This window comes from Tamandua tetradactyla, chromosome 2, assembly GCF_023851605.1.
Source record: "Tamandua tetradactyla isolate mTamTet1 chromosome 2, mTamTet1.pri, whole genome shotgun sequence".
Classification (NCBI taxonomy): Eukaryota; Metazoa; Chordata; class Mammalia; order Pilosa; family Myrmecophagidae; genus Tamandua; species Tamandua tetradactyla.
In genome coordinates, this window is record NC_135328.1 from 197755879 (window position 1) to 197773179 (window position 17301).

Consider the following 17301-nt stretch of genomic DNA (forward strand, 5'->3'; position numbering starts at 1 on the left):
GACCATAACCCAGTGAACTAAATTCTCATATGCATGCTTTGTAAGCAACTAAGAAAGATACAGTAAAGAATATATATAGGGAAGAGGGAAGGAGACAGAGAAAGAGGCTTGTTATTAAATATATGATCATGTATCATTTACATTTCTCTCTAAAATCCACATGCTAAATAGTTTACTAAATAAAGGATTTAAAGTGAAAGCACAAAAATCTTCTAACTGATGGAGAACACAAACTTTTGCCTATCCCAGTGAACAATCAAAAGCACATTTCAATTTATATTTCAATTGACTACTGGACAACTGTAACTTCTATAGCAACTCTCCCTTTGATATTCATTAATAGACTTAAGTTACATTTAAATATAAGTCAAATTTAATCAATTAATTTAGCTTAATATAAATTTAAATTATACTTAAGTTAGGTGAGATAAGGAGATAAGGGAGAAAAAATAAGTTTCCAGCAAAAATCTTCACAGTGGTCACGCTTTACTCTAATTTGTCATATGGGCAAATTTAGAACTGGTCACCAGACTACTAAAATATCCTTGATCTACCAAATTCTTCAAATTCTTCATAAGTAATCGCCTCAAAGATTAACCTGATAATGAAACCACAAATTTATTAATAAAGCAATGACTGCCCTCTAGTGTTCAAACTAAGTATTTCAGTAATGGATTTAACGTAATCCTCTAAACTCAACTTTTCAGGAAGAAAAGGCCAAAGTCTAGAGAAGCCATTTAGGGTAATTAAAGCAGAGAAGAAATGTCAATCTTGTAACATTTTCAACAGCAGTCTTCTCAGAGCAAGACAGAGCTATTTATTGAAGCTGTAAGATTACTAGTAACCTGTATACCAGAGAGCCTCAGTCATTAATTGCAACTGGGCATGAGTAGAATTTAAATTGATAACATTTGTATTATAAATCTTTAAGTTACAGTTGCATAAAAGGAATTTTCCCATGTGATAAAGAATCAGAAAATGCGTGAATCAAACACTTCCCTTCCCCATACTGAATTTAGCCCAGTAAATCTGCTAAATTTTTTTTACTGATGTGTATTTTAAATGAGAAATACTTCACAAATAGTCTCCCTAGTCTATATGATTAAAAAAATTCTGATATCCTAGAATGCAACTCTTACTTTGAAATAAGAGTCAACATGAAAATTGAGTTTAATACACTGTAATTAACTTTTTAGTCAAAAAGGTAGATAATAAACCTGTGTGTATCTAGATTTATATTATCTTATACATGTTGCTAGAAGAAAAATGACATACAGGCAAAACTTAACTATAAATATTATAAACCCCTGTTGTTATGATTACTTCCATGGAATATTTCATTGGTCAATTACTAATAAAGCATTACAATGTACACTTATTCCTGAAATACTGGCAGACTCAATTCCCAACCAAAAAAGAAGTACATATAAGTTACTAAGTGATCAGGATATGGAATTATAAGTTTCTAATTTTGACCTGGTTCTTTGAAGCAGCTAACATACCAAAGCAACAATTTCAACGTGCAGTCTATGGACCTCTGGGGTTTGCAAGGCTAGGACTATTTTTTTTAAATAATAATACTAAGATGCGATTACCCCTTTCCAATGTCATTATCTCACAATGAACAGTAAATTTTCCAGAGGCTACATGGTATATGATATCAACAACAGACTGAATGCAGAATAACAGATATTTAAGCCTAGATTTCTTCTATTAAACCAAATATTAAAGAGATTTGCAAAAATGTAAAACAATGCCACCTCTCTCACTATTTTGGGAGGGGGTGGAAAGTTATTTTACTTAAAAAATGTCATAAATGTAAGACATAAAGATTTTATTAATGTTATTTTTAAAATAAATATTTAAAAATCTCTATTGTTAATTAAACTACAATAAACATCAATAGATATATATCATACAAAGCTCTATGGGGCCCTCAATCATTTTTAAAAGTATAAAGGGATCCTGAGACGAAAAAAATTGAGAACCACTATTCTAGAGAGTAGCCAATTAAGACAAAAAAATTAACATTCTCAAAGCTCTAACAGATGTGAGGAAAACATGAATATCATTTACTAAGAAAAATGCAGTGATACTCACCAAATGGATCTTCCATGCCACTGTTAACCAGTTTAGAGAAGTGGGGTATAGTTTCTAAAAAGAGAAAAAGGTAAATTATATTTTTAAAATGTAAAATTCGGAGAAGCGGCTGCAAAGCCGAGCGGAGGAGGCAGGAAGCCGAGAGCGAGCAGTAGTTGGGTGGGTACCATGGCCGGGATCACCACCGTCGAGGCGGTGAAGCGCAAGATCCAGGTTCTACAGCAGCAGGCCGATGATGCTGAGGAGAGAGCCGAGCGCCTCCAGCGGGAAGTGGAGGGAGAAAGGCGGGCCCGGGAACAGGCTGAGGCTGAAGTGGCCTCCTTGAACCGACGGATCCAGCTGGTTGAAGAGGAGCTGGACCGTGCTCAGGAGCGCCTGGCCACTGCCCTGCAAAAGCTGGAGGAAGCAGAGAAAGCTGATGATGAGAGCGAGAGAGGTATGAAGGTTACTGAAAACCGGGCTTTAAAAGATGAAGAAAAGATGGAACTCCAGGAAATCCAATTCAAAGAAGCTAAGCACATCGCAGAGGAGGCAGATCGGAAGTATGAGGAAGTTGCTCCTAAGTTGGTGATTATTGAAGGGGATTTGGAGCGCACTGAGGAACGAGCTGAGCTGGCAGAGTCCCGTTGCCGAGAGATGGATGAGCAGATCAGACTGATGGACCAGAACCTGAAGTGTCTGAGTGCTGCTGAAGAAAAGTACTCTCAAAAAGAAGACAAATATGAAGAAGAGATAAAGATTCTTACTGATAAACTCAAGGAGGCAGAGACCCGTGCTGAGTTTGCTGAGAGATCGGTAGCCAAGCTGGAAAAGACAATGATGATTTGGAAGATAAACTGAAATGCACCAAAGAGGAGCACCTCTGTACACAAAGAATGCTGGACCAGACTCTGCTTGACCTGAATGAGATGTAGAGCCCCCCAGTACCACCCTGCCGCTGCTCCTCCCTTTGACCCCGACTCCGCCTGAGGCCAGCCTGCCCGAAGCTGACCTTTAAACTGAGGGCTGATCTTTAACTGGAAGGCTGCTTTCTCCTCTCGCCGTACACCCCCACACCCATCCACCCACCTACCCCTGGCCCCGAGTCTTTTTCACCAAACTGTCTCTGCCTCTCCCAGAGATTGCAGCTGGGCTAGGGGCTGAGCACCTTTGGGAACAACATTTAAGGGAACGTGAGCACAATGCAAGTGTCTTTAAAAGCATGTTGTGATGTATACATATTGTAATTACCCCCCTTTTTGTTGTTGTAGCAACCATTTGTAAACCATTCCAAATAATTCTATAGCTCTGAAGTAGTAATCTGATCCCTTTCTCATTTTTGGAAGGTAACTTTTCAGCTTCATACACATTGCTCTCTCCAAAGAGGAGGGAAAGAGGTATGGGCCTGCCTCACTGAGAACTGAACATAGCCCAGGGAAAGACTCATTGAGGGAAACCTCATTGCTCTATACAAAGCACCAGCCAAACCAGAAAGGTGATTCTAGGAGTTAGCCTGAAAAAAAAAAAAAAAGTACTGTTGAGGTTTTTAGCTTTAAGGCATCTTAGGGCAAATTTATTATTTTTATTTTTATTTTTATTTGGTCAGAAGTGACCAAATTATTATGGTAAGACCTCAGAGACCAAATCTTTGTCTGGTCCCTTCTCTACTCTCTTCCCAACTGCTACAGTATGAATCATGTGCCCCTTATGTTGGGGTGACCAGTGATGTACTCTCCTGCCTCCTTTTTTATAAAGGAAAGTAAAGAAAATTATGCTTTTGCCATTGATTTAGCCATATGAAACATCTCATCACCCTTTTCTGGGTCCGAAACTGCTGTGTCTAGAAGTGCCATCTCATGCTTTGTATCAGCCAGTGCTGGAGAAATCTTGAATAGCTTATATACAAAACTCTTTACAATTTTTATATTATTTTGAAACTTTGCTTCTTTAGAGTTGGGGAGCACTGACCACTCCATCTCTACAGTCTGGGCTGGCAATATGCTGATCTTTTACAATTCTTTTCCCCACCCAATTCCCCTTTTTGGTGAGGTTTCTGTGAGGTCTGCTAGGTGTGCGTCCTGCAGCTTATTGGCTTAAAATGTACCCTCCTTTGGTGTGGTCTCTTTTGGGGGCAGATTGGGAGAAAGAGAAACCAATAATGCAACTGTTTTGATACTGAAAATTGACAAAATTTCTTTTTGAAATAAAGAACCAGTCCCTCTAAAAAAAAAAAAATGTAAAATTCATCACATTTTGTTCCTGGTGCCTGCCCATGCCAAAAACAAACAAACAAACCCATCACATTTTATTAAAAATAAGCCCAATTCTGCAATAGTGATTATAGATTAAAATTGGATCATTAGAGAAAAGTATAACTTATTAAATGTGAACATTGATATATGGGAGTTATTTTAAGGGGGAAGTTATATACAATATATAATAGGAACATTTTATAAAACATTTAAGGTTAATTTTCATTTTTAAAATATATCCTTACCTGGATTTGCCTAAGAAAAATGGGAGTTATAAGTTTAGAATGCCCAAGGATGAAAATAAAACAAAAAAATGTTCTGAAAGAAATCTGACTATACCAACTTTCTTCTCTTCCAAACATGACAATAAATGGTCAAATCTGCCTAATTCTGCTTCCTACTCCTTCCCTCATTTTAACCCCAAGGACACTCTCTAATGATAGTCTGAACCCTAAACCCCAACTCAGCCAGTTTTGCAGAGAACACAACCTGCTGACAGTTGGTGCCAGGAGCGATTTGAGAAAATTGGGAATAACATGGGGTTTTGAAGTCAAATCATTTGCTGCCATCATGCACAATGTTTCTTTGAGTATATTTTTATTTCCTAAATGCCATACTATAAAGATAAAATTCTTAAGTATGTTTCTGCAGCTCAAAAATAAAAGATACATTAAGGAAAGAACAAAAAAAGAACCAAAACACTGGTCTAAGTATAAGACACACTTAATGAAAGCAAGTTTTACATTTGGTTATATATTTTTTGTATATTATAACATTTATTTAACTTGTTACAGTTTGAAGTAAAAAGTATTCAAAATGTATGCTCAATGATAATCATTAAAATATTTGCAGCATAAAAAAAAATCACTTGCCACCAGATGGCAATAAAGACCCCACTTTTGATGGCAGATGCTGGCCCAGTACAAGGTGCTGGTTCAATTCTTAAACTTTCTCAGTGGTGAATAGTGATGGTATATTTGTGAAAGGAAATGCACTAGCTGACTGGATGTATGAGACATTTGAAGAGTAAGGGGAAAATGTCTGTAAGGACAATGAACTGAATGGCTGATTGCTAAATTCAATTGATATTCTAGGAAATGATGAAAAAAAAAGGTGAGGGTGAGTAACAGCTAACTGAAAGCGAAATGAGGCCTCCTTGAAAGCAAGAGGGCCTCCTTGATAACATCAAATAGCCAATTTATAGTAGGAAGATAGAAAAAGCTAAAGACCAGCCCAGGAGTCAATAATCAGAGTAGCCCAGCTTCAAAGGAGTAATCCTCAGTCAAGGGAAGTATGCTATGCCAACATTGGGCCTAGACTGAAAAGAATGAAACCCAAATCACAGGATTGAGACATTAGAATCAATGTCCCCACAAACAATAATGCTGAAATACTAACCCCCAGTATCTATCAATGTGACATTATTTAGAAATAAGGTTTTTGCAAATGTAATTAGTTTAAGATGTCATAAATTCCACACAGCATCTTTTCTGTGTGGTAAGGTTGGGTCCCAAATCCAATAACTGCCATCCTTATAAGAAGACCACATGAAAACAGAAGCAGATTGGAGTAATTGCTGTTACAAGCCAAGGAACACAGAGGATTGCTGGCAACCATGAGAGGCTAGGAGAGAGATATGGAGCAGAGCCTCCAGAAGGAACCAACATGCCAACACCTTGGTTTCAGCCTTGTAAACTCCTGATCTGCAAGACAATACATTTCTGCTGATTTAAATCAGTTTGCCATCATTTGTTATGGCAGGCCTAGGAAACAAATACAGCTTTTGAGACTGCAAAAGTGGCCCACTCTCCCTTTAAGAGCTAGCACTCTCCTCTTGCTTGAAAGGACAGCACATTGTTGGAGGCTTTGATAGGCTACATGCACTCTATAGGGTGCAAAAGAAATGCTACAAAGGTTCAGCTACTCATTATATCGGGAAAATTTTTAGGGGCCCAGTAATCAGGGGCAAGATATTCCACCCAAGTAAAGGACAAATTTTTGCATCTTGAATCTCCCATCAAGAAGAGGAAGGTACCACACCCGAGAAACTGATTTGGCTCTTAAACCAGAAAACACAAAAAGTTGTCAGTTTTGAATGTTGTCCACAGAAGGAAAGGACACTGCTGTCTGAGTGGTGATGCAAATGAGCCTACAGAGAGGTGGGATAAAGTTAGGGGTACAGATATTAGGGCATAAAAGGAAAAGATGCTGTGTGGAATTTATGGCACGCACCAGTAGGGGGAAACACTACACAGACACCGAGGTTCTGGAGCAAAGACACATGCCATTTGAAGTGAAAAAGTGCACAATGTTTTAAAAAAACTCATGTCATGCAACTAGGCACTAGTAGATCATAGGGACACTAAGTGACCATTTATCCAGATTTGCCTATCATGAGCTGGTTCTCTCAGATACATTAATCATGAGGTTAAGTGGGCCCAGCAACCATCCATCAAAGAATGAAACTGATACATCTAGGAATGAGCACAAGTAGAACCAGTAAGCACAAACATGAACAGACAGACTAAAACCTTGTATCCACCACTGTTGCATCACCATTGGCCATATGGTGAAGCCTTATAACCAGCTGACAAAGAAAAATCTGTCACCTTTTATAGATGGCTATATGTTGGCATACTACAGCCTCACTCAGGGATGACCTTAAAAGAATGGTAAGGGAAAACCCTCCCAATGGGCAGAGCTTTGTTATAGTGCACATAATTCTCAATTTCATGTGGACAAAGAAGTGACTTGAGGTTAGAATACATACAAACCCCTACACAAATATCCTGACATGCTGGTAAGGGGCATGAAAGCAGAAAGACTAGTAGTAAATTGGGGCAAAAAGGTCTTAGGGTAGAGGCATGTAGGTGAACAAAGGAGTGGACCCAAAATACAAAGATCTTTGTATCACATGTTAATTCTCACCAGACATCTCATGAAAAAGGCACTAAACAAGCAAGTAGACAAAATGACTCGACCAGTTTACATCAGTTATCATCTGTCATGGCCTCTCCAGTCCTGGCAAAATGAGTGAATGAATGAAGGTGGCCCGAGTGACAGAGATAAACATTGCATGGGCCCAAAAGCATGAACTCCCACTTACCAAAGCTGACATAGCCACTGCTGCCACCAAAATGTCAAACTACCAGCAACAGAGACTACACTGAGTTTACATTATGGGTCCATTCAGGAGATCAGCCAGTCTCTTGACGACAAGTTGACTATATCGGGCCCTCCTAATACTTATTTTGACAAGAATAGGCACATATTCTAGGTTTACATTTGCATTTCCTGCCCTGATGGCCACAGTGACCATCACTATACAAGCATAAATAGAATATTTGATCCACCAACAAGGTTCATACCAAATAACATCATAGCACATCAGGGAGCCCACTCTGTTAAAGTAAGTGCAGCAGAGTGTCCAGGATCATGGGATTTACCAGTAGCATAAAAAAGCATCATCTGGAAGCTGCTAACCTAAAAGAACATTGGAATGGCCTAATGAAGGTGAAACAGAAGCACCAACTTGAACACAATATTTAATAAAGATAAGCTGCCATTCACCAGGATGTCTCCAGTAGGAGGAATACATGAGTCTTGGGAAGAGAGGGTGGGAACACTGTATTTTGCTTATCATCAATCTGAGTGACCCACTTGGTGAATCCATGCTTTCTAATCTTGCAATTCTGGCTTCTGCAGGTTTAGATTCTGGTTACCAAAAGGGCAATGCCTCCACAGAAGACACAAGAATCTGAAAGAACTATAACTATGACTGCCACATGGGCATCTGTGAGTCCTTGTGTTTAGGAACCATCAGGCAAGAAAAGGAATTACCATTTTGGCAGGGGTAATTGATTGTGATTTACAGAAGGAGGTAGGGATAGGATTCCACAGTGTGGGCAGTGGTGAATATGTTTGGGAACCAGATGATATACTTGGTGTGATGGTTAGGTTCAGGTGTCAATTTGGTCAGGTGATGGTGCCCAGTTGCCTAGTAAGGCAAGCACTGGCCTAACCATTACTGCAAGGGTATTTCGTGGCTGGGTGATAAACCAGAAGGCTGGTTTATTAAATCATCAGTCAGTTGATTGTATCTGTGACATTATATCTACAATCAACTAAGGGCACGTCTCCCACAATGACAGAATCCAATCAGCTGGATTTAATCAAGTCAGTTGAAGATTTTTAAGGGAAGACAGAATTTTCACTTTTCCTTCAGCCAGGCAGCCTATTCTGTGGAGTTCACTGAGGACCTTCATCAGAGTTGCCAGACTCGCAGCTTTCTCAATGGATTTTGGACTCTTTCATCCCCACAGTTGCACTTTTATAAATCTCAAATTTACAAATATCTCCTGTTGGTTCTGTTTCTCTAGAGACCCTGACTAATACACTTAGCTAACTCCTGGTACTCCATTCTCCAATTTTGACAGTAAAAAGGCAAGCCAGAAAGTCTGACCTGAGAAAAGCATAGTGACCAGCGGTCAAATCTCTCATTGATGAAATTCTGGGTCATACCAAGTAAGGTCTCAAGACTTACAAAGGTGCTGGCTGAGGGCAAGGTGACTCTTGAATGGCGAGTGGTAGAGAGACATATTAATTATCAGTTGTGACCTTGAGACCATTTGCAGCATCACATTAACTTTTCTTTTCTAAGAATTCCCCAGTAAGAGAAGTCCATCAGAAACCTGGAGGAGATGCTCCCTGAATGGATTTAAAGAAGTAGATTAGATGAGATAAAAAGAGGATACAACATATTAAACATTATGGGATACAGTTAAAGCAGTGCTTATAGGGAAAACTACAACTGTAAACATCTTCATTAAAAAAAAGAGAAAGGGCCATTTTGGTTGGAGCCAAGAACCCAGCTGGCGTTATTTGGCAGGGCCAGGGCTGCGAACGAGGAGGGTCGGGGACAGTCTGAGTTCCTCCTCCAGAACAGCAACTAAAGAAACAGAAACAATACGAAACAGCTCCTGGAGCCACGACAGAGACCAAAAAGACAGCGTACCCCATTCTGGAACGGCTGAACGGGCAGGGAGAATCCGCTGCGGTGAGATACCTGAGGGGTGCGTGTTTTCCCGGCCGGGGCGGCTGGCGACTGGGGTCCCCTCCACGCACGTGTCTCCCCGGTCTGACTGGGAACGTTGGATAGCGGGGCCCTCCCGCCACGCTTGGCGTCTCGGGCCAGCTGGGCAATTTGGACTGGCACTCCCCCAAGCCGCAGCGGCCGGCAATCCCCCCCCCACTCCATGCACGGTTTCCCGGGCCGACTGCGAGATTCGGATTGGCAAGTTAAAGGAGCCACAGCATCTTTTACTGGTGGGACCCGCAGACAGACGAGCGCCACGAGCGCCACCTACTGGGCAGGAAAAGAAAAACAGAGCCCAGAGATTTCACAGAAAAACCTTTCAACCAGCCGGGTCCCACACCCAGGGAAATCTGATCAAATGCCCAGACACCAGCAGAAAATAATGGATGATGCTCGGAAAATTGAAGATATGGCCTAGTCAAAGGAACAAACCAATAGTTCAAATGAGATACAGGAGCTGAGACAACTAATGCTGAATATACGAACAGAAATGGAAAAACTCTTCAAAAACCAAATCAATAAATTGAGGGAGGACATGAAGAAGACATGGGCTGAACAAAAAGAAGAAATAGAAAATCTGAAAAAACAAATCACAGAACTTATGGGAGTGAAGGACAAAGAAGAAAAAATGGAAAAAACAATGGATACCTACAATGGTAGATCTAAAGAGACAGAAGCTACAATTAGTGAACTGGAGGATGGAACATCTGAATTCCAAAAAGAAACAGAAACTATAGGGAAAAGAATGGAAAAATTTGAACAGGGTATCAGGGAACTCAAGGACAATACGAACCGCACAAATATACGTGTTGTGGGTGTCCCAGAAGGAGAAGAGAAGGGAAAAGGAGGAGAAAAACTAATGGAAGAAATTATCACTGAAAATTTCCCAACTCTTATGAAAGACCTAAATTTACAGATCCAAGAAGTGCAGCGCACCCCAAAGAGAATAGACCCAAATAGGCGGTCTCCAAGACACTTACTAGTTAGAATGTTAGAGGTCAAAGAGAAAGAGAGGATCTTGAAAGCAGCAAGAGAAAAACAATCTGTCACATACAAGGGAAACCCAATAAGACTATGTGTAGATTTCTCAGCAGAAACCATGGAAGCTAGAAGACAGTGGGATGATATATTTAAATTACTAAAAGAGAAAAACTGCCAACCAAGACTTCTGTATCCAGCAAAATTGTCCTTCAAAAATGAAGGAGAAATTAAAACATTTATAGACAAAAAGTCACTGAGAGAATTTGTGACCAAGAGACCAGCTCTGCAAGAAATACTAAAGGGAGCACTAGAGTCAGATACGAAAAGACAGAAGAGAGAGGTATGGAGTAAAGTGTAGAAAGAAGGAAAATCAGATATGATATATATAATACAAAAGCCAAAATGGTAGAGGAAAATATTATCCAAACAGTAATAACACTAAAAGTTAATGGACTGAATTTCCCAATCAAAAGACATAAACTGGCAGAATGGATTACGACCCAGCAATACCACTGCTAGGTATCTACTCAAAGGACTTAAGGGCAAAGACACAGACGGACATTTGCACACCAGTGTTTATAGCAGCATTATCTACAATTGCAAAGAGATGGAAACAGCCAAAATGTCCATCAACAGACGAGTGGCTAAACAAACTGTGGCGTATACCTACGATGGAATATTATGCAGCTTTAAGACAGACTAAACTTATGAAGCATGTAATAACATGGATGGACCTAGAGAACATTATGCTGAGTGAGTCTAGCCAAAAACTAAAGGACAAATACTGTATGGTCCCACTGATGTGAACCGATATTCAAGAATCAGCTTGGAATATATCATTGGTAACAGAGACCAGCAGGAGTTAGAAACACGGTAAGATAATGGGTAATTGGAGCTGAAGGGATACAGACTGTGCAACAGGACTAGATACAAAAACTCAAAAATGGACAGCACAATAATACCTAAGTGTAATGTAACTATGTTGGAACACTGAATGAAGCTGCACCTGAAATATAGTTTTTTGTTTGTTTGTTTGTATCTTTTGTTTTTGTTTTTTTTCTTTTTCCTTTATATATATATATATTTTTATTAGTATTATTATTTTAATTCTCTTGTCTATATTAACATTCTATATCTTTTTCTGCTGTTTTGCTAGTTCTTTTCCTAAATCGATGCAAATGTACTAAGAAATGATGATCATACATCTATGTGATGATGCTAAGAATTACTGAGTACATGTGTAGAATGGAATGATTTCTAAATGTTGTGTTAATTTCTTTTCTTTTTTTTGATTAATAAAAAATTAAAAAAAAAAAAAAAGAGAAAGATCTCAAATCAAAAACCTACCCTTCCACAGCACGACATTAGAAAAAAAATGAGCACACTAAACTGAAAGCAAATAAAGGGAAGGAGCCAGTAAGGATTAGAGTGGTGAGTAATGAAGTAGAGAATAGAAAAACAATAGAGAAAATTAACAAAATCAAAAGTTGATTCTTTGAAAAGATCAACAAAACTGACCAAACTTTGGCTAGACTAATAAAAAAAAGAAAAGAAAAGAAAAGAGGTGGAGCAAGATGGCAGTGTAGTGAGGTATGGAATTTAGTTCGATCTCCAGGGCAACCAGTAAACATTCAGGAACTGAACAGAACTACTGGGAGACATCGCACACCAGTCTGCAACAAACTTTTTCCCAAAGGAAAAAGAAAACAGACCCTAATAGGAGTTGCAAGGAAGGTAGCTCAACCCGCCTCTAATTCCAAAATTAATTGACAAATTCGGACTGCTGAAAACTGGCCCTGAACACAAAGCTGGAGCAAGAACTAAAGGAACCCAGCAGTTTTCGTTCCACCAGACAGGGGGCAGGACTGATGGGGGAAAAAAAATAAAACAACCTCTTTGAGTTGGGCAGCACAAAATACTGGATAAGGTCTGGGCCCCAAGAAAAGAGAGCACTTAGATTCTAGGGACACAGAGACATATGGGTCACTCTTGACTGGCAAACCCGGGGACCTGGGGCCCGGCTTTGGAAAGGCTTTTTAAAGAACAAACTTTTTTTTTTTTTTTTGTAAAGTTAACATATACAAGCAAAGAAAGAAAAAAGCAATAATTTTCAAACCACACTTCAACAAGCAGTTACAGAACAGATCCAGAGTTTGTCATGGGCTACCATTCCATTATTTCAAATTTTTCCTTCTAGCTGCTCCAAAACAATGGAGGCTATAAGGAATATTAATATGGTGATTCAGCGCCAAACTCATTTGTTAAATCCTTTATTATACCTCCTGCTTCTCCTTTAATCCTTCTCCCAATCTATATGGATCTTTGTGCAATGCCTGTTCTCATTTTTTTATGATAAGAAGGGGTGTGTACACTAAAGGATAGGAGGATGTAATTAGATAATCTTGGACATTGCTCCCTCTGAGTTTCAGGATTTACCTGACCTAGGAACCCTCTGGGAATTATATATTCCAGGAAGGCAAACCTAGTGCATGAAACGTTTAGAGTCTCAGTTTGCACTCAAAGTGTTCTTAAGAGTCAACAGTGTAATGTTGCTTGGGTTTAAAAAACCATGGCAATTAGCACTATCTAACTGAAGCTTGCATGAGAGCAGCCTCCAGAATAACCTCTTGACTCTATGTGATCTCACTTGGACACTGATGCCTTATTTTATTATACCTCTTTTACGCCGTTTGGTCTGGAAGGTGTTGTCGATCCCATGGAGCCAGGAACAGATTCATCCCCAGGAGTCATGCCCCACCTTCTCATGAGATTTTCACCCCTGAATCACATGGCGGGGTGGGGGTGGGGGGAAGGCAATGATAATCCTTGCAGAGTTGGGTTTAGACAGAGAGACCACATCTGAGCAACAAAGAGGCTTCTTGGAAGCAACTCTTAGGTCTTGTTAGGGGTGGTCATAGCTTCTCCCCTACAGAAATAAGTTTCTTAAGGGCAAGCCTCAAAATACAGGGCTTGGCCTATTATTGTGGGGGTCCCCAAAGATTGAGAGAGTACCTGGGGTTTCCCAGATGAGAGAGTTGAATAGTTCCACATATATATATCCCTGCCCTTGCTCTGGATCCTCAAGGGGCTTTATCAATTTTCTTTTTAATTATCAGCCGACCATAGTCTGAGAGGTACCCTGGGATTACATTAAGCCATACAGAATTATAAAGACTTGTTCCCATTCAGGACTCCAGGAGTTCTGGTTATTTAATGAGCTATCCAGACAGGATGATTTAGATTATATGTGTTACAGAAAATTTAGGGTCGAGACATAATAAACCTCTCTGCCTTACATCTCATACAGTAGCTGAAGGTCTGAGAGTACATACACTATCATCTTTTACTCTGCATTCTAATTTACATTATTTCTAGCCAGACCTAGCCAGACAGGCTTTGTTTTAAACTCTAAATGAGACTTAATCTCGCTAATGAATACAGATGCAAAAATCCTCAACAAAATACTTGCAAATTGATCCAGAAGCACATCAAAAGAATTATACACCATGACCAAGTGGATTTTATTCCAGGTATGCAAGGATGTTTCAACATAAACAATCAAAGCAGAAAAACCATATGATTATCTAGATCGATGCAGAAAAGACATTTAACAAATACAACATCCTTTCTTGATGAAAACACTTCAAAGGATAGGAATAGAAGGGAATATCAAAACCCACAACTAACATAATCCTCAGTGGGGAAAGACTGAAAGTTTTCCCCTTAAGATCAGGTACAAGACAAGGATGCCTAATGTCACCACTGTTATTCAACATACTACTGGAAGTTCAGGTCAGAGCAATTAGACAAGAAAAAGAAATAAAAGGCATCCAAATTGGAAAGGAAGAAGTAAAACTCCCACTGTTTGCAGATGATATGATACTATACATTGAAAATACTGAAAAATCTAAAGCAAAGCTACTAGAGCTAATAAATGAATACAGCAAAGTGAAAGGGTACTAGATCAACACCCAAAAATCAGTAGTGTTTCTGTACACTAGTAATGAACAATCTGAGAGGAAATTAAGAAAAAAAATTCCATTTATAATAGCAACCAAAACAATAAAATATTTAGGAATAATTCTTTTTTAATTTTTAAAATTTTTATTAATAAAACCAATCAACACACAATATGAACATTCTCTTTTTTTCATCACGTAATTGTATAGTCAACATCATGATTTCTCAGAACATTTGCATCAATTCAAAAAATTTAGGAATAAATTTAACTAAGGATACAAAAAACCTATACAAAGAAAACTACAAAAAATTGTTCAAAGAAACCACTGAAGACCTAAATAAATGGAAGGGCATATCATGTTCATGGACTGGGAGACTAAATATAGTTAAGATGTCAATTCTACACAAATTGATTTGTAGATTCAATGCAATACCAATAGAAGTCCCCAAAACTTTTCAGAAATAGAAAAACCAATAACCAAACTTACTTGGAAGGGAAGGATGCCCTGAAGAGTTAAACGTTTCTTGAGAAAGAAAAAAGAAGTGGGAGGTCTCACACTACCTGACTTCAAAGCATATTATGAAGCTACAGTGGTCAAAACAGCATGGTACTGGCATAAAGATAAATACACTGACCAATGGAATCAAATAGAGTGTTCAGATATAGACCCTCTCATATATGGACAACTGATCTTCCATAAAGCAGTCAAGCCAATACAACTGGTACAGAGCAGCCTCTTCAATAAATGGTGCTTGGAGAATTGGATATCCATATGCAAAAGAATGAAAGAGGACCCATATCTCACACCCTACACAAAAATTAACTCAAAATGGATCAAAGATCTATATATTAGAACTAAGACCGCAAAACTTTTAGAAGAAAATGTAAGGAAATATCTTATAAATCTTGTAAAAGAAGGTGGTTTCCTAGACCTTACACTCAAAGCATGAGCATTAAAAAAAGATAGATAAATGGGACCTCCTCAAAATTATATACCTTTGTTCATCAAAGAACTTAGTCAAGAAGGTAAAAAGGCAATTTATGTAAGGTGAGACAATATTTGGAAACCATATAAGTGTTTAGTATCCAGAATATATAAAGAGATTCTCCAACTTAACAACAAAAAGATAAACAACAGGGTGGGCCACAGTGGCTCAGCCGGCAGAGTTCTTGTCTGCCATGTCGGAGACCCACGTTCAATTCCTGGTGCCTGTCCATGCGAAAAAAAAAAAAGAGACAAACAACCTAATTTAAAAAATGGCAAAAGACATGAACAGACAGTTCTCAGAAGAGGAAATACAAATGACTACACAGCACATGAAAAGGTGCTTGACTTCACTGGCTATGAAGGAGATGCAAATCAAAACCACAATGAGATATCATCTGACATCCACTAGAATGGCCATTATATATATAAAAAAAAAACAGAAAACAACAACTGCTGGAGAGGATGTGGAGAAAGAGGCACATTTATCCACTGTTGGTGGGACTGTAAAATGGTAAAACTGTTCTGAAAGGTAGTTTGGTGGTTCTTCAGGAAGCTAAGTATAGAACTGCCACTTGATCCAGTAATCCCACTGCTAGGTATCTATTCAGAGGACATGAGGGCAAGGACACAAACGGACATTTGCACACCAATGTTTATAGCAGCATTATTTACAACTGTCAAGAGATGAGTGGCCAAACAAGCTGTTTCATGTACATATGACAGAATATTACACAGCTGTAAAACAGAATAAAGTCATGAAGCATGTAACAACGTGGGTGGACCTTGAGGACATGATGCTGAGTGAAATTAGCCAAAACAAAAGGACATGTATTATATGATGTAACAAAAGGACATATACTAATATGAACTAACATTAATGAGTGAACTTAGGGAACTGAAGTAGGTAGAGATAGGGCAATTGGTGCTGAAAGAATATAGATTGTGCTACAGGGCTGACAGTGAAAAATTCAGAAATGCACAGCACAACAGTACCTGATTGTAGCACAGTAATATAAGTACACTGAATGAAGCTGAATGTGAGTTTGATAGAGGGAGAAGGGCTGGGGGCATATATGAAACTAGAATGAAAGACAGAGGATAAAGACTGAGATGGTATAATTTAGGAATGCCTAGAGTGACAATGACGGTGATTGAATGTACAAATAAAAAAACGTTTTTGAATGAGGGAGAACAAATGAATGTCATATTGTAGGGTGTTGAAAATAGATGGTATATGGGAAAAATACAATCAATGCAAGGTAGGGTCTGTGGTTAACAGTCACAATCTAATATGCTTCCACTGAAGGTAAAAGAGACATTATGCTAAAACTAAATGTCAAGGGGTGGGTGGGGCAGGTGGGGGGTGGTGGTGTCAGGGGTGGTGGTAGTAGGGAAGGTGGGGGTTATGGATTCTTTGTGAAAGAAAAGGAAATGTCTTCAGATAAATTATGGCGGCGAATGCATGTGTATACACTTAGGTTGGACTGTATGATGTGTGAATAAAACTGTTTAAAAATGAACAGAGAGAAACAAATGCTAGAGAAAATGTGGAGAAAGAGATGTACCCATTCACTGTCAGTAGGGAAACAGAGGTGCAGCCCCTTGGAGGGCAGTATGGTGGTTCCACAGGAGGTTAGGGGTGGGGTTGCCATATGATTTGGCAACCCAGTTGTTCAGTATATATCTGGGGGAACTGAGTGTGGGGGCAGGAATGGACATTTGCACACTGGTGTTTATGGCAGCAGTGCATAAAACGGTCTACTGAGTTGCAAGAAGGAATGAAGTTATGAGGCATTAAACTAGGTGAATAAACCTAGTTTGAATGAAACGTCAGGAACAAAAAGACAAATATTATGCCTCACTCATATGGAATAATTATAATATAAAAACTGGGTGAACTGAAGTAAAAAATATGGGTTATCAGGTTGGGGCCTATTGTAAAGGG

The 17301-nt window shown here is 39.0% G+C and overlaps 1 protein-coding gene and 1 pseudogene across 14 annotated transcripts in view; one reads left to right on the top strand and one right to left on the bottom strand.

Moving 5' to 3' along the window:
- Window positions 1–17301, bottom strand: part of PHACTR4 (phosphatase and actin regulator 4) — a 143424-nt gene that overhangs the window by 78020 nt on the left and 48103 nt on the right. For 13 of the 14 annotated variants that reach the window (XM_077150618.1, XM_077150616.1, XM_077150608.1 and 10 more), the window contains one exon: window positions 2101–2154. In XM_077150618.1, coding sequence (XP_077006733.1) covers window positions 2101–2116 — 16 coding nt within the window. In that variant the 5' untranslated portion in view covers window positions 2117–2154. Of the gene's footprint in view, window positions 1–2100; window positions 2155–17301 lie in introns of those variants that run through there. The other variant, XM_077150623.1, reaches the window with a different exon arrangement.
- On the top strand, window positions 2269–3278 carry LOC143674628 (tropomyosin alpha-3 chain pseudogene; annotated as a pseudogene).